The 23,147-nt window shown below is 39.2% G+C and overlaps 2 protein-coding genes and 1 long non-coding RNA gene across 6 annotated transcripts; 1 reads left to right on the top strand and 2 right to left on the bottom strand.

The window, feature by feature from the left end:
• Window positions 1–1,648: 1,648 nt before the first annotated feature.
• On the top strand, window positions 1,649–16,394 carry LOC6585278 (probable WRKY transcription factor protein 1). Its single transcript, XM_002010875.4, has 2 exons — window positions 1,649–3,344; window positions 13,691–16,394. The coding sequence occupies exons 1-2, from the start codon at window positions 2,914–2,916 to the stop codon at window positions 14,652–14,654; spliced, it is 1,395 nt and encodes a 464-aa protein (XP_002010911.2). The 5' UTR covers window positions 1,649–2,913; the 3' UTR covers window positions 14,655–16,394.
• Window positions 6,576–11,532, bottom strand: LOC116804546. Of its 3 annotated transcripts, none has more exons than XR_006356896.1 (3): window positions 11,267–11,532; window positions 6,952–8,298; window positions 6,576–6,878 (listed from the first exon to the last, which is right to left on the bottom strand). It is a non-coding gene; the product is annotated as an uncharacterized LOC116804546 (long non-coding RNA). The 3 variants fall into 3 exon arrangements; XR_004364538.2 differs by lacking the exon at window positions 11,267–11,532 and having other exon boundaries at window positions 6,952–7,346; window positions 7,715–8,382; XR_004364536.2 differs by lacking the exon at window positions 11,267–11,532 and having other exon boundaries at window positions 6,952–8,382.
• A 4,070-nt stretch (window positions 16,395–20,464) lies between the features above and the next one.
• On the bottom strand, window positions 20,465–23,056 carry LOC6585277 (vacuolar protein-sorting-associated protein 36). Of its 2 annotated transcripts, none has more exons than XM_015161196.3 (3): window positions 22,514–23,056; window positions 20,841–21,388; window positions 20,465–20,776 (listed from the first exon to the last, which is right to left on the bottom strand). In XM_015161196.3, the coding sequence occupies exons 1-3, from the start codon at window positions 22,808–22,810 to the stop codon at window positions 20,725–20,727; spliced, it is 897 nt and encodes a 298-aa protein (XP_015016682.1). In that variant the 5' UTR covers window positions 22,811–23,056; the 3' UTR covers window positions 20,465–20,724. The 2 variants fall into 2 exon arrangements, with proteins under 2 accessions (XP_015016682.1, XP_002010910.1); XM_002010874.4 differs by having other exon boundaries at window positions 20,465–20,780; window positions 22,514–23,051.
• Window positions 23,057–23,147: the final 91 nt, after the last annotated feature.

Raw genomic sequence — 23,147 nt, 5'->3', positions numbered from 1 at the left:
TATATCTCTTTCTCTCTTTCGCTGTTGCCACAGTTCCTCATCATAATAAAAACGAAATGAGGTTAGTTCACAATTTTTTTGTTTGTGTTTTGTTTCTTATATATTTTATGCGCGCCAAAGGAAAATCTTCTAGGTTAAATAAATACACACATACATGCATACATGCATACATACATACGTACGTTCGTATAAATTGGCGCGATTGTAATTTGTGTTTTTTAGGATACAATTATTTCTCTGTGTTGCTGTGTTTCTTCTTTCATATTTGGGTGCCCACTCAATTCACTGTTAAACACATTTTGAGTCATGGCGGTTAACAAGAAAATTGTATTTGGCATTGTTTATCACTGAATTCCATTTTGTGCTTTTTGTATTTTCTTTGCTTTTTTGGAAACTCAAGCAAATCACAAATTGTTTCAAAGGAAAGAAGCCAACGCAGTGGCAATTAATAACAAGAAAATAGCAACAATCAAAAACAGCTTTAATAATCATAATGATCAAGACGCTCTCTTCAAGCGTGTGTATGTGTGTCTTTGGAAGAGATTACGCTGGCTAAACACACAAACACAAATAAACACACACACGCATATATACACAGGCATGGGCATAAATTAAGAGAGTGCCAAAACTGACCTCAAGTTTTTTACTCGCGCACACACATCCACATGCAACTTGCATATTGGGAACAGTTCATAAGCATTTGCATTTGCCAAAAAACAAAAGCAAGAACAAATTACATAAATATATTGATAGAGTCGCCGCCATTTGTCATGCGCCTGACTGGCAACTTAATAAATGCTGCCGCTAACGGTCTGTGGCGTCTGTCGCTTAAGGCCAGTCACTTTTTACATAATAAAAACAAAAACACACAGCAAAACCGAAGAGAAGAAATAATGCAAGCATCTATATGTGTGCGTGTATGTGTGTATGTACGTACATGTATGTGTATGCAAAAAGGAAACTATAAAATTTATGCTCATTGGCCGCAGCGTCTGCCAAAGCGCGTGCCATGCCGTCGGAGCGACAGGCGACAAAAGACAACACAAGAGGCTCTCAAATTTTTGCCAACTGTCCACCCCCACCTGCTGCCCTTTGCTTTGCTGTTGGAGCCAGCGACGCGTGTGTTTGCGTTTCGCTTCCGTTACAAATGGCAGCAGAGGCAGTGGCAGCGGCAACCAGCAGACAAACAACAAACACGCTAAGAAAATGCCCCACACACATATACACACCCAATGCCAAAATCTTGCATATCACACCGACTTTCGTGGAAACACACACAAACACACACTCATATATATACATACAACACATACAACACAGCACGCACGTACGCCATGCACTGCGCTCTTTATATTTTATAGCAACACTCTCTTTACGCTCTTAGGCTGGCGCTTCTGCTCTGCTCAGCTCTGCTCGGTTCAGCTTAGGTTAGCCGACGTCTCTGCTGGCTGCTACTTCCGTTTGTACGTGCGGCTGCGATGCCGCCAGAGACCGAGCCGAAGTAGCTTGAACATCTGTGCGCGCTGCCAACGACGACGTCGCCGCTGGCAGGCAAATAAAACAGCCGCTGCCTCTGCCACTGCCGCTGCTGCTGTCGCTGTCAGTGCTGATGCCAGCCAGCCAGCCAAAGCCCGTGCGCTTCATTCATTCAATTTTCAGTTCACATCGAACGCGAGAACTGTGCGGACGTGCAAGCGGCAGCGGCAAAGTTCGGCCTAGTAACACAAGTAACGCAACAACAAAAACCACGCGCTCCCCAACTTACACGTTCCGCGCGCTCTCTTTCTCTCACTCTCTGTCTTTTACTCATTCACGCAACCTCAACAGGCGCCTATAATTTTCACCAAATAAGAAGGAACATAATAATAATTAATTAATAATAATTATAAAGCAACAAAAACACTTAAAACAACAAATCAAACAATTAGTAAAAGACTTGTGCCTCTCTCTCTCTCAAACTCTATTGACTTTGTGTGCGTCGCTCCTTTTTAAACCGCGCTCCCCATTCAGCCCTCCAAACTGCACTTGCACTGCCCACCGCCTAAGGAAGCCGCGTGTTCAAAGAAAAAAAAAAATCCAAAAAACAATAACAAATTACTTGACATAAATAAATAAATAAAAAAAAAAAAGGCTGCCAAACTTGAATTGTAATTGTCAACACTGAGTGCCTAATTGAACAGTTAATAATAGAATATAACAGTTGTTTTATTTTTTTGAAAATTTTTTTGATTATTTTTTGTTGAGTTCTGTGCGCTCGAATAAATTCAAAAGTCCTGGATTATTTTGAATTTTTATACCAGAAGTAAAACAAATGCGAAAACAAAAGCATAAGCCAATACAAAAAAAGATAAAGCGTGCGAAATAATGCAAAGTTAACGAAACATAACGGGCCACACACGCACGCACGCATGCTAACAAAACAAACAGCAAAAGCAAAGTGAAATCTCACGCAGCACCAGCGCAGCAGCAGCGACGCCAGCAGCAGCAGCACACACACACGCACACTCCCCTATACATGAGCGTGTTGTAATTTGCAAAGGAAAATTTAAAAAAAAAAAAAAATCAAGTAGGCTGCTTCCTATCGAAAGTCAACAATTAGAAGCAGCTTGTGATCATTTCTCACTACAACAAAACACTCACACATAAAAACATTAAAAAAAAAAAACAAAAGAGAAACAAAAGAGAAACAAAAAACAAAACCAAAAACAAAACATAACAAAACAACAAAAAATTCTAAAATAAAATAATTTGGTTTTTTCAATATAATTTATTACTTAAATAAACATTTGCTGTTTACCTTGTGTGTGCAGTGGGAAGAAGCAAGAAAAAGAAGAAGAAGAAAAAGCAGCAGCAGCAGCAGCAGCAAATAGTTCAAAGAAGAGAGACTTAAACAGTCCGAAAGCGAAGCTTTGAATGCGATTCATACGCACACACTTGCAGTCGCTCACGCACATACACACACAGTCACAGTCGAAGTTACAGACACAGACACATCGCACAATGACCTTGCCAACCAATACAAATGCAGCGAATGGCAACGGCTGTGGCGGCGGCAGCGGCAATGGCAGCAGCAGCGATGATGATTCGGACATGTTCGGACCGCCACGCTGCTCACCCCCCATTGGTTATCACCATCATCGTTCGCGCGTGCCAATGATCTCGCCGAAGCTGCGTCAGCGCGAGGAACGTAAACGCATCCTGCAGCTGTGCGCCCACAAGCTGGAGCGTATCAAGGACTCTGAAGCGAATCTGCGCCGCAGCGTCTGCATCAATAACACCTATTGCCGACTTACCGATGAGCTGAGACGAGAGAAGCAAATGCGTTACCTGCAGAATTTGCCAAAGTGAGTAAACGAATGAGATAGAGATACAATCGTGCACAGACACATGCATACATGCACATGTATAACTGCATATTTATATATGTATATGTATGTATGAATGTGTGCGTTTATGTGTGTCTGATTATAAATTGTAAGAGGCAGCCAGTGGTGCCAGCTTTTGCCAAAAACAAAAAAGAAGAGAAAAAAAAACTCTCAAACTAGATAAAGTTGCCTGAAAAGCAATTAAAACATGGCGACTTAGTGATACTCTTTTAGTTAAAATTTAGAAAATTAGCTAAGGTGGCTTCCTATGCAATTAGAGCTCCAAAATAATTGAACATATTCATATGTTGATTTATAAATATAAATGAAATATATAAAATATACATATATGTACATATATGCATATATTTAAACTTAAAAAAAAAAGCTCAATTGGCAACGCTGGCTCGCGATGTTGCCTACGCGAGCTCGTTCGCTCGATTGCCCTTTCAAGCTTGTGCGTGAGCGTGTGGCAACCTTCGCAGTTAGCGAAAGGCCAAAGTGCGTATCTAGCGAGAAATAGCGCGGGCGACGGCGGCGACGAACGAGCGTAAGACATAAAGCGATTACTCAAAATAGTGGAAGTGTGCTAAATATATATATATATATATAACAACAACAAACAAATATAACACTTTCAGAATGTGCATGCATATACATACATATGTACATACATATATGCCTGTAGTTCTATTTCTATTTCTGCCTCTGTTTGTTGCTATAAACTGCGTCAAGTGATCATTGGAAATGTTGTTTGGGTTTAATGCAGCTTCTCAGTCTCTGGTTGGTGCTTTTTTTTATTTTTTTTATTTATTTATTTGCTATGTTTTTATTGGCCTGCGTGGCAACGCTCTGTCTGACAAGTCTTTCGCTCAGTTTTATTTGCTGTGTAACTTGACGCGCGCTCGCAAGGATATTTCCGTCTTTAGGCTGTGGTCAGCGGCAACCGCAACTAGTCGCCGCTGTCGCTTCCTGCAGGCTTACAACTACAGCTGCAGGCCACACAATAAGCGTACAGTGGGCTGTCGTTAAAGTGAACAATAAATATGCGGACAGACGGAATTTCTATGTTTTTTTTGTGAAAGCGTTTGTGTGCGTGAGCAGAAGGGGATGTTGGGGCAGAGGCGGAAAGGGGCGAAAGGGGGGGGAACCAACTTGACTACAATTAGTTCATTATAGCGAACGTGCACAGTATTTCTTTTATTTATTTATTTTCTGTTGCATTCAGGCCAAGCGCAAAGCAAAACGAAGCACAGCAAAGCAAACCAAAGCAGATACTCAAGAGACATTAAACAATAACAACAACAACAACAACAGCAACAGCAACGGCAAACAGTTCAAACAGAAACGACACAAAATACAAAACGAAACGAAAAACGGCAGCGCGCAGAGGAGGCAGCAACTAGAAAAGAGTGAGCGTGAGAGGGAGGGAGAAGGCGAGAGAAAACACAGCCAGCACCAGCAGGCGAGCCAACTAAAATCGTCTGACTGTTTGTCTGTCTGTCTGTCTGTCCGTTTGTCTGGCTCTGTAAAGGGCGTGTGTATGCAGCAGCGAGTAAAGATGAGAGGCAATAACAACAAGAAGAGTATATTCTAGTATAGTATGCTCTCGAATAGCATGAATACATGCATACATACATACATACATACATACATTGATGTATGCAGTTTGATAGTAAACTCTGCTTTATGTAGTTTGAATAGGTATGCATTTGTATATGTACTTTAAATTCGATAACAAATTGGCATACATATCGTTAATCGATCATAATTATCGCATATACATGATAGTCAATAATCGGTAGTTATTGATGTCAATCAGCGTAACAACAAAAGAATAAAAACCAAAAAACCGTAAAGACAGGAACAGAAAACACAAAAGAAAAGAAAAACGCTTAAAACACAACAATAACAAAAGCAAAAGCAAAAATAAAAACAACACGCGCGCACCCAAATACAGCGGGAAACAACCTTCGCAGATAGCGCGAGCAGCAGCAGCAGCGGCAGCAGCAGCAGCAGCGGCAGCAACAAAAAACCAAAAGAAATCAAAGCAAGTTGTAGAAAATACACACACACAGTGTTTGTCTGACTGTGTGTGTGTGTGTGTGTGTGCTAAAAAACGTTGCGCTCGTTGAAATAATCACGTTCCACTTGCAACAAAAAGCAACCATAACAGCAACAGCAGCAGCAACTGAGAGTAGCGACTGCGATGATAGCAAGCAACGTTGCTGTTGTTGTTGTTAGTGCACCTCTAGAGTCGCCATATACATATACACACACACACATACATGCACACAATACCACAAGCCAAAGCCAGCGCATGCCAACATCAACAGCACAAAACGCAACCAAAACCTTCAGACTTTGCAAACACACACACACACACGCACAAACGAGAAGCGACATTAGTATGTTAATGTGTATGTGTGTGTTTGTGTGCGTATAATTATTTTTAGCCATGCAGAGTCCAAAGAGTTATTAAAACTTTTTTAACACACACACAAAATACAATATTACGAAAGAATTTCGTAGTTAAAGAAAAGACGAAAAGAAAACGCCATTTGAGCTGATCTTGAAATGCGTTTCAATTATTGAGCACAATTGGTTATTGCATATGTATGTATGTATGTATGTATGTATTGGTTGGTGATCATTAACAGCTATTGCTGTCGCTGCCGCTGCTGCCTTTCTTTTCGTATGCAATTTTTACGCTCTTTGGCGCTCTCCGTTCTCCGCTCTCTCAAGGCTTCGGCTGCGTGCCCTGCAGGAATAGACGGCATGCCTGAAGTGTGGTTGCTATGCATGCATGTATTACATATTTACACACACATACATATATTTAGCACTGTATGCTGCACTGTGTATGTATCCAGTGTGCATACCGATAACAGTCTATCGATATTTCGGAATTCGAACATACCCAATATACATACATACATAGACATATACATATACATATACAATGTACAAGTTATATTGAAATGTATAGAAATTCATTGTTTATATTATGAGCTAGCATAATGTCATGTAGCTGGCTTGATGATGTTTATTTACTTGGTGGGGATCATTGGCTGCCATCGCTGGCGTTGGCCCACTGTGGGCTCTGTGCCATTGTACAGTATAATAGTGTAGCTATTGTTGTTGTTGTTGTAGATTTTTGTATACTTCTTTTGTTTTGCTTTTGCTCTAGCGGTGCAGAGAGTAGTGGAGTCGTATGAAGTTGTACATTTATTTCACTGACTTTGCCATTGGCTTTACTGTTAAACATTGTTACGTTGTATTATTTTTTTTTTTTGTTATTGCCTTTTGGATTTTGCCTTGCCTACGTACGCGCGTGTCAAGCTTGAAGCGAGTCAACTTCAATTTTTGCCCCTCCCTTTTGGATAGCTCGCACCCCGACCAACAACTGTCATCTATCATCATCTAGTGCGAGATGGACATAGCGCCGCCTTGGCTTTCTTTTTGCTGTAGTTGTTGCGCTTCCTCTTTGTTTCACTTGCTTCAGCGCGCTTGCTGCAAGGAGAGAAAACAAATAAAATGCCGTTACTACACACATGTACACACACACACAATCACACTCACGCACACATTCAGACATTTGAAGCTCTTCGTTTTTGTTGTTGTTGTTGCTTATTTTTGCGCGCAGCCAAAAACTTAATTCATAGCAATCTCAGTTTTTTCCTTTTTGGCTTTTGATTCGCTACTGCTTGGCATAGAGTTGGTCGCTGTCGCTGCTGCTAGCGCGACGCTGACGTTGACGTTGACTTCGACGTCATTGTTGGCGCTGCTGCTGCTGTTTCGTGTGCTGCGTTTCCGTTTTTGCTTCGTTTTGCTTTGTTTGACATGTTTTCTCCAGTGAGACGCTTGCATATGTACATACATACATACAATTGTAAGTATGTTTGTATGTACATACATACATATGTATATGCATGTTACATACACATGCACACATACAACCATATGCCTATGCGCTTATTACTTTGAAGTTGCGATGCAGTAGCAGCAGCAATCGATAATTTAATTAAAAGAGAGAGAAGAAATAATCGTTTAATGCATGTTGGAGAAACTTATAAAAGCAAATGACAAAATGTGTCTATAAGCAGTGTGTGTTATATGACTGCTTGGCTGACTGATTGTCTGCATATGTTCTATATACTTAACATGCTTATTTATGTACTTGTGTGTGTGTGCAATTTGATTTATTGTGCAATGCTCTTCACCTAAAGAGACAGCCCAGCATGTTATCGATTACGAATAGTTAACGAATCGCGATTTATGATTATTTGTTATTGTTATTGTTATTCAAAGGCATTGAAAAAACACCAAATGCTTATTCAATTGCTTACCGCATCTGAGGCTGCTAAACACACCCCCTTTGCTTGCTCGCGCCTTGCTACAAACACACAGAAAGCAGACAAATGCACCCAGCGAGGCATCGATGCAGCTAGATAGAGAAAGAAAGAAAGAAAGAAAGAGAGCGAACACAAGCTAGAGAGGAACTTGCTCGTGCTCCCTCGCCTATGCGTTCGGTTCGTTCGTTTGTTCGTTTGTGTGTGTGTGTTTGCTTTGCTCTTTGCACACATTTTGTAACCCACCGCCCCATTTTGCGGCGTCGTAATAATTCGCGACTGCGACGACGTTTTTATAGTTTTCTGTTATATTGTCTGTTGTTTCTATTACCGCTGTCCGTTGTCGCTGCTGGTGCTGCTGTTGCTGCTGTTGCTGCTGCGGCGGTTGCTGCTGGTGCTTTTGTTGCGCATCTCATCTATTCGGTAACGATTGCACCACAAGCTGCGATTGCCTACTTTACAAACACTCACTCACACACACACACCGACACACACAGACACACTCACACACAGATGCGGAGGCGTAGGGCGTGTGCCATTTGCATTTGTTTGTCTGGGCGCGCATTTAAAGCATCTAGATTCTAGAACAATTAGATTATACAATTAAAATTGATGAGCGGGTTGTGAGGAGAGGGTGAATTTTATATATTTATTTTCTATTTGTGAGTGAGTGATAAATGCAAATTATGCATATACATACATCCATACATACATGTGCACAGATACATATATGTATGTATATGTCATACAATTTGTATGAATGTACGTATGTATGTATTTATGTATGTATGTATATGTAGTCCAATCAGCAGCGAACAACTCGGACTCCTGAACTTCTGAGAGTTCTGGACTTCTGAGAACTCCTGACGGATTAGCAGTGTTAAGCTCTGTTCAATAATAAACTCATCTGCATATATACACATATGTATATACATACACACATACACACATGTATGGATCTGCATATATGACTGTGCGATTATCCACAATTCAATCTTTGTGTATAAATAAATTCTTGTGAACATTCTTAAGTATTTGTTTTTAGCTGACGACACGCGCGCGCTTTGCATTTTCGCATAGTTGTTGCTATTTGTAATTGCTTATCAATGTGCACACAGACACACAAACACACAAATAATGGCTGATAAGTGAAAAATGAGTGAGAGGCGAGAGAGAGAGAGAGTGAGAGAGAGAGAGAGAGTGAGTGTGGAGAGACTAGCAGCAAAATCTACTCAAGTTAAAGGGGCAACCGCAGCGAATTCGCTCTTTAAAATCACTTTAAATTCAATTTGCATGGCCAGCATATCACACGAAGCGAAACGGAGCAACAAACAGTAAAGTGGTGTGCGGCGGTGTGGTGTGGTGTGGTGGAGGGGAAATACGCCATATGGTAGATATGTTTGTACGTACGTGTGTGTGTGTGTGTGTGTGTGTGTGTCTGTGTGTGTGTTGTATGATTGCGACTCTAGGTTAGGTAGGTTGGTTGGGCTAAGCTTGTATCGGATTGGGTGTGGGGTGTTCTCGCTCTGTTCTCGCCTCGGCGGCCTCCGCTTCAAATGAAGTTGTCTGTGACGTACGCCGTCTCCTGCGGCTCGATGCCGACCCCTGCAGCGCACCAACGAATGCGCGTCGTCGTCGTCGTCGTCGTCGTCCTACATTTGTGACTTTACGTTGAGCCCCTCCCCCGCATCCCTCTACCGTTATAACGTCATTTGCCTTCGCTTCCATTTCTACGTTGCAGACGCGACACGCCGCGCTGTGCTTATTCCCCCCTTTTTCTCTTATTTTGTGTGTGTGTGTGTGTGTGTGTGCTTTTTTTTTTTCTTGCTTTTTGCACTTGTCGTTCGATTGTGTGACATTTTTTATTTAACATTTTTAGACTGCGTTGCCTGCCGTCGCTTGTGCTCCACTTGTGCAATGCATATACCCTGTACTCATTAAAAATGGACAACAGCAAAAAAAAAAAAAAAAAAAATGTGTATAATTAAGTTGTGCAAGTGTGCGTATATATGTATATATTTGGTATGTGAGTGTGTGGTGTGTGTGTATGGACAAGGCAGGCCCAGGCAGAGATGGAGATGTCTACATATGTGTATGTATGTGTGTGTGTATATACATACAGTTTTTTCCTATAAAGAAAAAGCTTTTTTTAAATCATCGATGGGGTATCTGCTAGTCGCGAGCAATGGAAGACGGGAACGTTTTGTGTAAGGATCCCATCGAAGGCAAGCCAAGGCAAATGATGGATAATTTGTAAATACACAAGTTAATAGCCTTGAACTCGAAATCATAATCAAAACAGCCGAACGCACAATATGATGTTAGGGGAGGGGGCGGTGGTGGGTGCAAAGGGCGGGGCAAACAGGCACACGCCATGCCACGCAGGTGAAGCGCTTAATATGCCCCAATTTTCCTATGAATTGTTTGCGTGTATGTATGTGTATGTATATGTGTATACATAGCATTGTCTCCCTTCCCCCATCACAAACGTACACAAATACACAAGAGACAGCGGCATATTTCGCCAGAGACCATCGAGAAAACGTGCGCAAAACGAAAACAGATAAGACAAAAAAAAAAAAAACAAAAAACAAAAAGAAGCTAACAAGTAGTAAGCAAAGCTTCAGTTTTCCCCTCTCTCTCTTTCTCTTGCTTCGGCAAGTCAGTTTGCTATTGAAGCAGAGTGGACAATACCGTTTGCTTATCGGTCGCATGCCATGCAAACGCACACAGGCAAACATATACACGCGCGCATACTTGAGTACACACACAAGCACACACACACGCACACGGACACAGCGTGCTTACAAGTGATTGAGCGCGAGCGCGCTCCCCTTCCTCCCTCTCTCTTTGTCGCACTCTCACTGTGGCCGCTGCTTCTTTTGTAGCTACTCAATGTCAACGCGATGGCATCCCAAAAACATTGATAAAAGCTTTATTACTATTAATTGCTGTCAGAGAAGAACTCGAACGCGCAATCGAGTGTAAGCTCCAAGTGAAGCGCTTTGATGTCGTCACACTGAAGTGAAAAGCAAAGCTTTATCCGTACGATCCGCTCGCAGCTTGCCAAGTGTAATTTGGCTTGCTTTGATTTATTCAAAAAAAAAAAAAAAAAAAAAGTAAATTAATTTTAAAGCTTCTTTTGGGAAGCTGGCTGAAAAGCAATACGACCGACCGTGGGTATTCTATCTCTCGGTTTCGCCCTCTCCCGCTCTTCGCACGCTCTCTCCCACTCTCCTTCACTCTCTTGCAGATGAATATATTATGTAATATGATGGATAAAGCACTTGAGCATGACAGCAGAGCATAATACGTCGCGCCCCCCGCCAACTGTTTGCTGTTGGCAACTTTTATTTTGGGGTCACTTGTGCAATGAATGCTGGCGCTGGCGCTGGCGCTAGCGCTGCAGTCGCTGTTGCTGTTGCTGTTGCTGCCATTGCCGCTGCATTTAACATGCTTTGACTGCGACCCTCCGCTGTGCTCTGCGCTCTGCGCTCTGCTTTTGGCAACTTATTTTTGGTCAGTGAGCCGCTGCTTTTTGCTGCTTACCCTTTTGCCTGCTGCTTCGCTGTCGTTGCTCCCATTTCGTGGCCCCCGTTCTCTACCTTCGCTTCTTGGCCCAAGCAACATTTCAAGTTAACGGTGCTGCGCGCACAACACATTCAACAGGCAATAATAGCAACAACAACTAAACTAATATACTTTACTCTTTGTTGTTGCTGTTGCTGTTTTCAACTGCTGTACTTCCTAACCCCACGCTCTCTTTGACTCTCTATGTTACGTTGCGCCGTTATTGTTGTTGTTGTTGGTGCTGCTGCTGCTGGTGCTTCTGTTGTTGTACGCTTTCTGGTTTTGGTTTCTATAAAGCTCTGGAGCGAGCGATTTGTTAACGCTGCTTCTTTAACGTTTCGTTGTATTATTTTTCTGTGTTGTCGTTTTGTGTTTTTTTTAATACCCTTGAAAAATTGATTTGGAAATGTGTGTAACAACGAGGTGGATTGTTGTTAGAGTAAAGTGTGTTTTAGTTGGATTGGATACAGATATGAATACATATTTTACCGTGTATTCAAATATGTACATACGTATATACAGCTGCGGTCATAAAAATAGTATTGTGGCTGAGCATAATAGCTTTTACAGAAAAACTTACTATATTTCAAAATCGAATATTAAGATTAACATATGTATGTGTTTATGTATGTATATTGCTATTAATTTAGATGTTTATGTTGAGGAGGTTATCACTAAGTTGTGTTGGCCAACAATTTATGGTCAGTCGTACAATTATTTTTATGAATTCAGCTGTATGTCAAGAATACCGTGTAGATTAGGTTTTAGTTTTGACTTATACTTTATATACTTATATGTATGCATATATTGCATTTATATATAATTTTTATATAATTTATTTATATATAATTTACTGTTAACTCTTATTTCTTTATATGTACATTTGTATACAAGCAATATGCCTCATGCCTTTAGTTTACAGGGTATTTTTGCGTAGCACACTGTCTTCATACGGATTCCTACATACTTTCGCTTTCATTTTTTTTTTTCGCGCGCGCCTGCACCTCTGCGCCTACCCGCGCTCACACTCGCCCGCCCGCTCGCCCTCTCGCTCTGTCTCTCTCTTTCTCTCTCTGCCTTGCACCTTGCCCATGCCATTCTTGTCCGTTATTGAGTGCGTGTGTGTATGCGTTTGTTTTTGTTTCTGTATTTGTATTTGTTGCTCTTTTCTGCTTTAATAGTGAGCATTGACATGCTCAGCTGCGCATTTTAATGCGTCGCTGTTGCTTTGCCACTCTTCTGCTGCTGCTGATGTTGCTTCTTCTTCTTCGTTTTTTTTTTGGTGGCTTTGTCTTCTTCTAACTTTGCTGCCTTAATTCACATTTGTATTTGTTGTAGTTTTGGTTGTTATTGTTGCTTCTTTCAAACGCTTTGGCATATTGGCTAAACTGCGCTACGCAAGGTGGGCTATTTGTGGTGTGGGGCAGCGCAGAGGGGCGTGTCGGTCGTTCAGTCAGTCTGTCGCTTGCTTTTATTGAAAGAGAAATTAGCTGAAATTTACTTCGCTGCCGGCCGCTGTCCGCTGTCCGCTGCCCGCCAGCCGGCAGCTTTTGCGTTTGCGTTTGCGTTAGCCCGTTTTAACTGGCTCCAAGCGGCGCACAGTTGGCCCAGTTAATTAATGTGCGACCCACGGACCAGCATACTGGCCTGCAAAGCTGACATCGATAATACACGCTGACACTTTTGCCTCGATTCCAGTTGCTGGGGTGGGAATGGGGGACTGGGGACAGTTTATGGCGATGACTGCGGCGGGTGTGTAGAATATGCGGACATTAAGGGGGGGAGGGGGTTTCTTACTTAATTTTTTGGGCGTTGCGAGAGCTTTTGAAATTAACTAATGATGAGTCATTTGATATGATAGCACAGCAAGTGTTTGCATCACAAGTTATCGATAATATTGTATTTGCGAAGCGTGCTAAATGCTGTGTCATAGATAAATAACTGGGTGGGATGCCATAGATAAGTAACTGTAGATAAATAACGGTAACTGTTGCTGTTACTGCATTATCATGATCGATAACATCAATATTTATATTTGTATCATAAACAATATATATGATCGATAAATTGGTTATAGTGATACAATCTATTGGCTATTCAAGTTATCGGTGCTTGTTATCGTTGTACGTACTTGTGTATAGATAATTATCTAATCACTATCGATAACATTAATATTTATGAATGCATGTGTGCAATTTAATCACAAAGCTATCGATGCTTGTTATCGTTGGCTAAATACGCACTAACACACACACATACACACATGGATGTCGCACAGGTTTTTCTCGTATTTACCTTTTATACCGTTTTGCCAATGTCTTTTCACAAAAAAAAAAAAAAAAAAAACAAACTCAACTAACTTTCCCTTACCACTTTCTCTCTCTGTCTCTTTCTGACTTATAGAACCGATAACAACAGCAGCACGGAATTGGCGCGTGAGAACCTCTTCCAGCCCAACATGGACGATGCCAAGCCAATGAACAACAACAGCAGCAACAACAATAACAACAACAACAGCATCACAAACAACAACAATAAGCCTTACGGTGATGTTAACGGCGCACGCACCATTTGCTCCATTGAGAATCATCAGTCGTCGCAGTTGCTGCGTCACGGTGCCACGCCCCCAGCTGCTAATAGCAACACAATGTCCTCTTCCAATTCCACCTCCGCTTCCGCCTCCTCCTCCTCCTCCTCATCGTCCTCGATTGTGGCCGCTGCCGCCGCTGCTGCTGCGGCCGCACGCAAGCGCCATCTATCGAACAGCAATCTGGTGAACGATCTGGAGATACTCGACCGCGAGCTGAGCGCCATCAATGCACCAATGCCGCTAATAGATCCAGAGATAACCCAGGGCGCCGAGCAGTTGGAGCGGGCAGCGCTGTCGGCGTCGCGGAAGCGCATGCGCAGCAACAGCGAGGACGAGAGCGATCGGCTGGTGCGCGAGGCTCTCTCACAGTTCTATATACCGCCACAGCGGCTCATCTCGGCCATTGAGGACTGTCCGTTGGATGTTGTGGGGCTCGGCGCCGGCGTCGGCAGCAACAACGACCAAATTGGCATCGGCAGCAACAATCACAAGCGCGTCAAGCTGAGCACCAGCAGCTGTGGCGGCTGTGGTGGCGGCAGTGGCAGTGGTGCTGGCGTTGGTGGTGGTGGTGGTGGCTGTGGTCCGGCCGACCACATTGAGCTGGTCAACTTCGATATGAATCAGAATCAAAAGGACTTCGAGGTCATCATGGACGCACTGCGTCTCGGCACGCCCACACAGCCGAGCAGCGGCAGCGACTCGTGCGGCCAGGCGGCCATGATGAGCGAATCGGCGAGCGTGTTTCATAATCTGGTTGTCACCTCGCTGGAGACATGAAAGTATCAGTAAGGGATGCTGGATAGACCCCAACCAACCAACCAACCAACCAACCAACAACAACAAAAGCAAAAGCAGAAGCAAAAGCCAACGCAAAAGCAAAAACAAAAACAAAAACAAAATGAAACATTTTTACAATTAGACAAGACAAAGAGCAAAGAGTTTTTTTTAGGCTTAATATTTAGCATTAGTTATAAGCTAAGATCTAAGCATTAGCTAATAAGCTAACAACTAAGACCCAATTTACCGTTAGGCAGCGCTAGAGAGCGAGAACAAGAGAAGGAAAATCTTCGCATAGATTGTAATTGATAACTGAATTTTATGTTTTTGCTTATATTTGCGTTTCGTTTCGGGCAGCTGCAAGTCGGTGTTGCAATTACGACTTGGCCTACAAGATCAACAAGATGAACAACAACAATACGAAGAGAAGATGAAAAAAGAAATATGGAAAAACACAAATAATTGTCTCGCAATTTGTACAAAACTTTTGTTTCAATAACATTTTGTGTGGAAACACATAACAAAATCAAAGAATTTGTAGTCAGTCAAAAACAAGAAAAAAAAAAAAAAAAAAAAAAAAAAAAACTAAATAAAAAACAAAAAATTAATTTGTATATCAAATCTTCAAGTAGCCGAGTGATATACAAACATACATACATAAAATATATATATACTTACATACAAATGTAAATGATGACATTAAGGCGAGGGAGAGAGAGAGAGAGATAGAGTGATGAAAAGCTCTAGGCTAGGGTAAGGCGTCAGTCATTTTTTTTTAACTAATTTTTTTTTTAAATCCTATAAAAAGAAGTAAAAACTACAAAAAATTCCTTAAGTACAATTGTGCCAGCTCCTAAAAAAAGGGCTAAAAAAGAAAACAAAAATTACTTGAATATTACGATGCGATGCAAAGGCTCAGTTCACATTCCAGAAAAAAAACCTGAAAAAAAAAACAATAATTTTAATAATGCTAATAATACTCGCCTGAGCCTTCAATCAAATCCTGCATGAATTACAAGTTCCGCCCAAATGGTTCCAAAAAAGGCACAAAATCCCAATTCAGTTTGATTACAAGAAAAAAAAAAAAAAGAACAGAACTAGTTCCTGCCGCTTTACCCAGGCAACCATTTTCATAGTTTTTTTTTTTTATCGTGCTTTGTTAAAAACCAAAAAGAAAAAAGAAAGAAAAAAATAGTTAAAAACAAATCAAATAATATACAAATTCCGTTCTCCTAGTCACAGTAAAAGAAATAGAAGAGCGAAACGAAGAGAATGGAAAAACTAAAGAAAGAAACGAAATTTTTGCTACAGTCTTATGTGCCCGCCCGCACGCCACGAAGTATTCAATAAAAAAAAATCCCAAAATTATGTTTGAAACTAAACTCAAAATAAACCAAAATTCCAAATAGCCAGTGATTAAAATATAAAAAAAAATAGTTCATAAATATTAACTGAAAGCTGGTCACACTGTTCGAGTGGCGCAGGGCGAGCTTAGCGTAGATAACGGTTTCATTTATTTTGTTTTTGGTATTTTTCTGTAATAATTTTCGCCACATTTCCTTGTGTTCAATCGAGAGCAACAACAAAAGCAAAAAACAAAAGCAAAAAGCAAAAAGCGAAAGCAAAACGCAAAACTCAGTGCACAACAGACAAAAGAAAAGTTGAAACTTGGATTATTAAATAGCAATTTAATAAAATATATACACAAAAAAGTGCAATTAGAATTTTTATTAAAATATTGACGCAACAAAGCAACAAAAACAAACAAACCAACAAAAGTGCATTCAAAACAAGCAAGAAAAAGTATAAGTATTGTAACATTTTTTAAACAGCAATTGGGCAAAAACAACAAACAAACAAAAAATAACAACAAAAAGAATCAATTTTTTTCTTCGAAAAATAAAAATGGCTGTGATAGAAATTTAAGTTTTTTGCTTAAGGGTTAAACGAAAATAAGAATGAAAAGAAAAAAAAAACAAAAAAATTACAAACACACAAAGCATGATCCATGTGCATAACACACACACATATATATATTAATAGAGAGAGAGCGACATATATGCATATGTACTTGCATATAATTATGAATATTAAGGAAGAGAGCATTTAGTATTAGTGTTGCGTTTTCGAAGAGTTGCCTTTGTGAGCGGCTCAGCACTTGGCTGAGCGCCAGCTTAAGAGAGAGAGAGCGAGCGAGCGTCTTATGCTCTCTCTTAAGCTCATGCATTTTGCAACTTTCGCTCGCAGCTTTCATTGATTTTATTACGCATTTTCTCTCGTACAACGTAAGCTTTCGTTTCTCTTTTATTTTTTGTTGCAGCGCCAAAAAGAAAACAAAAACAAAAAAAAAAACAAAAAAAAAATATATTGAAAAACAAGAAGTAACAATAAAAATTGTTGCAGTTACCAAGTTAATATTAAAATGTAATTAATTATATTGTTTAATTACTTTGGCAGCGCCTCGTTCCAAAGAATGCGGCGGCAACTCCAGCAGCCCATTTGCTAGACCTACATAGTTACATATATAAATCTATAATATAATATATTGTATATATGTATAAATATATATATAAAATATATATATATATATATTATTGCATTATCTACGATTTATTAATATTATTTTCTAGTATTGTTTTAATTGCCAAAAAAAATAAAAAGAAAAACGAAAAAAAAAAATGGAATGGCGGAAATGCGACCGTTTAGTCCTAAGTAAACCCCCTCCCCCCATATTGTTAAAATCTGAAATACACAAAAACATTTAAGCTTAAGTTTCCATTGAAAACTCTTTATTTCTTCTTAATTGTATTATTAAATACTATTATTATTAATATTACCATTATTATTATCATTATTATTATTCTTTTTTTTTTTTGAGTTTAACTAGACAAATTTTAGACGTACGTAAGACTCTATTTGTATTATTTCCATTTTAGTTAATATTTCGTATAATATAAAAATAAATTATATATCAATATATATATGTACATATATATCGTATGTATATGTATATATATATAATTACATACATAGAAAATGAATTTGTTTTTATTTGCATATTCTTTTGTTTATTTTCTTTTCAATACAAGAAAAGTCAAGAAATCTTGTTGCTTCATAGCTCGAGCCGGAAACACTAGAAAATTTATGGTGTTTGTGTTGGTGTTGATCACAATCGATTAATCGATATCGCAACAAGGACCAATACAAATAACATTCTTAAACAAATTATTAATGTATTGCCTGTAAAAAATGCTCGATATATTGCGATTATTTTGGCTTTCGGTTATCGATTTCAGCTATCAATTATCGATAAGTATGCATACTTTAATATATGCAACTGTTATTCAACAGTAACTTGACGCTCAACTTAGTTATTATGCCAAATTTGTTATCGATTAATCGATTTTGCGTAGAGGCGGCATACCTTTAAGCTACCATAACTTAATTGTATGATTCCATATCCATATTATATATCCAGCACAGCTTTAGTCTTTTTGTGGTGGAAATTTTCCAACTACATACATATACATACATATATATCTATATGTATATTTTCAGAGCCTAGCGAGCTCCATAGGTGCACGCGGCAACAGAGCTCGGTCGGACAACCTTGTGCGCCAGCTACACTACCATGAGATCATCCAAATTGGTTAAGATATATGAGCTCTTATTTTTTCGGTTGTTTTGTTTTGCTTTTATTTTGTATTTTTTTTTTATTTATTTATTTATTTATTTTTTTTTGGGCGATTTGCTTAGCTGAACTTTTGCTGCGACCCAGCTCAGGGTCATGCCGCAATTTGGGGGTCACCAAAGACAGCGACAACAAAATTGTTATAAACAAATAGATCTGCAAAGCGACCGAGCGAGCGCGCAACAGAGTGAGAGAGAGATGGGTAGAGGGAAAGGGAGATGGAAAGAGTCAGAGGTAGAGCAACTGTTCCGTTGACTGCATTTCGCTATTTCGAATGTCGAATTTGAAAATTCAGAGCTCAACTAAATTATTTGGTGATTAGCTGCTGGAGCTGAGCGGTAGCTGCGGGGGCTGTGGAGACTGCGCTGGAAAGGGAGAGTTCATGGGCTTGGCGTATCGCTGATTTGTGGCCAATGGCGCAGGCGTTCAACGACTCGATGAGCTTGAACCCATTACCAATCAAAATTACGAGCAAAATAAACAAAGGAAACAAATACATATATAAATAAATCTTGTCTTTAGTTTTTTTGGGACAGAGCAAAGCCTATGCGAATGCCCTATAAGGTAGCAGAGGTCTAGGCTTGGATCAAACATCTATCCCTATATCTCTGTTATATTGATAATGAGAAGATAATGAATCTTCTCTCTCTATCTCCCACTTCTTCTTTCACTTTCACCACCATTTGCAATAGTACAAATTCTACTACAGGGTATCCATAAGTGCTGCACTCTCTATATGCATATGGTTTCGGGCTCGAGCTTTGGTTAAGGCATGTCTACCAATATCATGAACAGCTTCATCAAAGAAAACTGATAAGCTTCCACACAAGTTTCTTCCTGATTAGTAGACTTATAATTTACTTTAGTTCATCATTCATATATTTTTCTTTTTCTTTTTAAATATATATTTTATATATACACACACATACATATACATACATATATACTATAAATAATACCTCTTAATCTATGGACCAGTTTTTTGACATATTCTCCGCGTAGAGTTACTTGAGTTTTATTAGGTAGAAACGTACAATGATCGAAAGAGATATGATATCAAAGAACGACCTATCGATCAATGCTAATCGATTAACGCAAAACGATCAATTCAAAGAAAGGCGCAATTGAAGAAGAAATTTTAAAAGTTTTAAGTATTGTTAATTTTTAAAAAAATATTATTGGTTTTAAGTATCCGCTTGCATAGACATACATATATACATACATACACACATACATAACGATCGATATTTAAGAATACATAAGTGCTTTTTAATGAAATATATAGACCGCAAACAAAAGGAGAATAATGAACAAAAACAACAACAACAACAAAACAAAATGAAATTAGTCATAAAAAAAACTTTGTAAAACAAAACCAAAAAATAAAAAAATATATATATATTAAATTAAATTAAGTTTAAGTAAAAAAGGAAATGAAACAAACACAACACAAATAAAGACATATATATGTAAATATATATACATACATATATAATACCTATATATACAACATACATATATACACCCAATACATACATATATACACACATATATATATGTATATATATATAGAATTGTACGATTTATTATGAGTTGCTTTTTAGTGTGATAATTCTTAGTAAAACGACATGAAAACATTTGCAAAAATAAAATTGATAAGTAAACAACAACAAACAAGAAGAAGAAAAACTAAACGTTTCTTTTAGCGCCCACAAATTTTGGAACGTGACTTTACAGATGGTAAATTTCCATGGAACAGGTGAGCTGATTTCGTATAAATTCGAGGAAGGAAAATCCAACTTTGTATAAAGCAAATTGTAGGAAAAGGATGTGTGAGTATATTTACATATATGTATATGTACAAGTGTATATATGTATATACATATATAGGTATGCATATGAGAGTCGGGGAGAAGGAATCACTGGATTCACAAAGACCAAGATATTTGGTATTTTCAGCAATGCCGCTCCATGCGATTCTCATGACTTCGTCGGTTCATTTTGCTTCCTTACAGATTTCTAGCAGAGGTAAGTGTCCAATGGCAAGGACAATTAAGAGATCGTAGAAAGATAAGTAAATGTATATATATCATTTCATAAAAATTGTTTCGTGAAAGTATTTTGATTGCACATCAACATTGTTTAATACTTATGAAATAAAATCATAACCATATATGGAACACAAATTTATCTATAAAATCACATTCATGGACTTAATATTACGATGAGGCGAGGATAGTTTGAACAGTCTCCGATCTTAAATTAATAGTTCACATAGAGATAATAATATTGAAATTCATTTAAAGAAGCTACTTAAACTATCCTCGCACCATATTGATGGGCTTAGGGAATAGTATTACAGATGCTTTGCATCTATCTTTAGATTAGATAAACGAACTTAAACATAATATTCCATAGATCCGTTGCGTGTCTATCTGTGAATAGATAAATCTGTGATAGCTGCTTTAGCTCGATCTCAATTTGATGATACTCACGAAAACTTTGAAGCCCTGTCGTGCAATCCCAGATCGGCTTCGTAGATGATGCGATTGAACTCGAATTGGATGGCATTGCGTGTGTGCGGGGGATACTTCTTTAGCTTGCACTCCAGATATTTGACATAAAGTGTCACATCGTCGTCGTCCAGATTCTCTGGCTGATTCGAGGGACTCTCAATCTCTGGTTGTGCTGGGGGACTTTCGTTCTCTAGCTGCTCAACTATTTCGATCTCTTCCAGCTCAGTCTTCAGCTGTACGAATTCATCATGCATCAGCGGGAAGGTAGGGCTGATGGCCTCCTGCTGCTGCACTACCTCCGCCTTTTCCTTCTCCTTCTCCTGCTGCTGCTGTTGCTGCTGCTGCTGTTCGTGGAGCGGAACACGTCTGGACGGCTCGAATTCAGCGCGAAATTCATGGAATGCCGATTGATACCGACGCTGCGTTGATTCGGCTGATATAAACTCCTGTTCACTGTCGTAGGGCTCATTCCCAATGGAATTGTCGCTATTTTCGGAATGATCGAAAGTGTTTGGTTTTTTAATCAACTGCAAAAGACCGAATCATAGCAATTGTAAAGTATACAATTTTCCGTATTTTTCTTTTTCTTTATATTCATATATATAAGATTTCTATATAAGATTGTAAAACATTAAAAAAATAAAAGTTACGTTGCTCTCTTACGGGGTCGAATTGCTGTCACATTTGATGTGAGATTAAAAAAAGAGATGATTTACGCTGCCATGGAACCCGAACTAGCTGAGAGTCTTATCAGAAAACCACTCGCGCTCGCCTTAAGCGCTCAACGCAAGACAAGAGCGTAAGAGAAAAGAAAAGATAGAGAGAGAGAGAGCTAAACCGTAAACGAGCAAAACTGTCTTGCTTTTGTTTTGAGCTACAAATAAATACATACATATGTATGAATGTATGTGTATTGAGTATGTCAGATATTTAAAAGACATACGTCAATGAATGCATACAATATATCAAATAGTTTCTTGCAATGCAATAAGAGTACGTCTATACATACATATGTACATATATGCATGCACATACTTACATATGTATTTTGCATACATATCATACTTTTCTTATTTGCATGCAGATACATACATACATGTACATACGTATGTCAACACACGCATTCATTTAAGAGAAGAAGCTTATTTAGCAGACCAACATACATACATATGTACATATGTATATCGATAGTTACTTGAGTTCAATATCTGACACGAGTGAACATAAGCATTGACTAATTAATGATAATGAGCATTTTGCAGCAAATTTACATACATACATACATACTATACCAATTACATGCATACATAGGCAATGAAATTAGCTTTGTAGACGCTCTCTCATACATGCCCGTACTTTAAGTTCGATCGTTACAAGTTTTTATTCGCGCTCTTTCGTTCATCGTGCTTACGCTCCCAGCGAGCTAGCCTCTCGCACTAGCGCTCTTTTGTTTTGTCTTACGTTCGCATGAGCCATATATGTATATGCATGTATGTACATAGGTATATACATATATGCGTATGCTCGCTAAAAATGTACCAAAACAAATCATTTGTGTGGACATTCTTTAGTTTTTGTTATGGTTCCTTTTCTATGCGACTTTAAAGACAAAATTAGATCAGTTTGTGTAAGTGTGTATGTTTACCGCTTACCTTCGGCTGCATAAAGGACATGTGACTGGCCCACCAGCGAGGATTAGTAACACCCTTGCGGTACTGTGATCTGTAGACGCCAATTAGCGAATTCATTTTTCTTTTAACGTCGCGTATGGTCAACTGCATAACATTCGCCATCTCTTTCCAGGCATCGTATCTTGCATTGCGATGCAGGAAACCGCGATTTTCTGGATTCCACAGAACATTCTGCGCCTTGTATGCCTTGATCAGCTTCACGGTATGCTCTTCATCCCACACAATCTGCGGCTTTGAATGCGATTGTGTGTTGTTCATTGTGACAGTAATCAAATTGAAAATAATAATAATAATAATAATTTTTTTCTTATTGTTGGCGCTAAAATTGCCGACGGAAGCAACAGCCAGGAGCAACAGCTATAGCAACAGCAGCCACAGCAACACCAACACTAACCACACAACTCAAATTGAGAATATTAACTGAATGAGTAACTCACAAAATCAACAGGGTTGTTTATGGATGTAGCAATCTCGTCAAGTTGTTGAGAGAGAGCTGCCTATCGTCGTCTGCCGCGTTCGTTCGTGAAGTGTATAACAAAGAGACGACACTAAACGCATGGCACGAGCGGAGCAACAGTAGAAAATGAGAAAAAGA

Source organism: Drosophila mojavensis, unplaced genomic scaffold, assembly GCF_018153725.1.
Source record: "Drosophila mojavensis isolate 15081-1352.22 unplaced genomic scaffold, ASM1815372v1 contig_136, whole genome shotgun sequence".
Classification (NCBI taxonomy): Eukaryota; Metazoa; Arthropoda; class Insecta; order Diptera; family Drosophilidae; genus Drosophila; species Drosophila mojavensis.
Note: the sequence above shows the minus strand (reverse complement) of the source record. Positions and strands in the feature narration are given on the sequence as shown.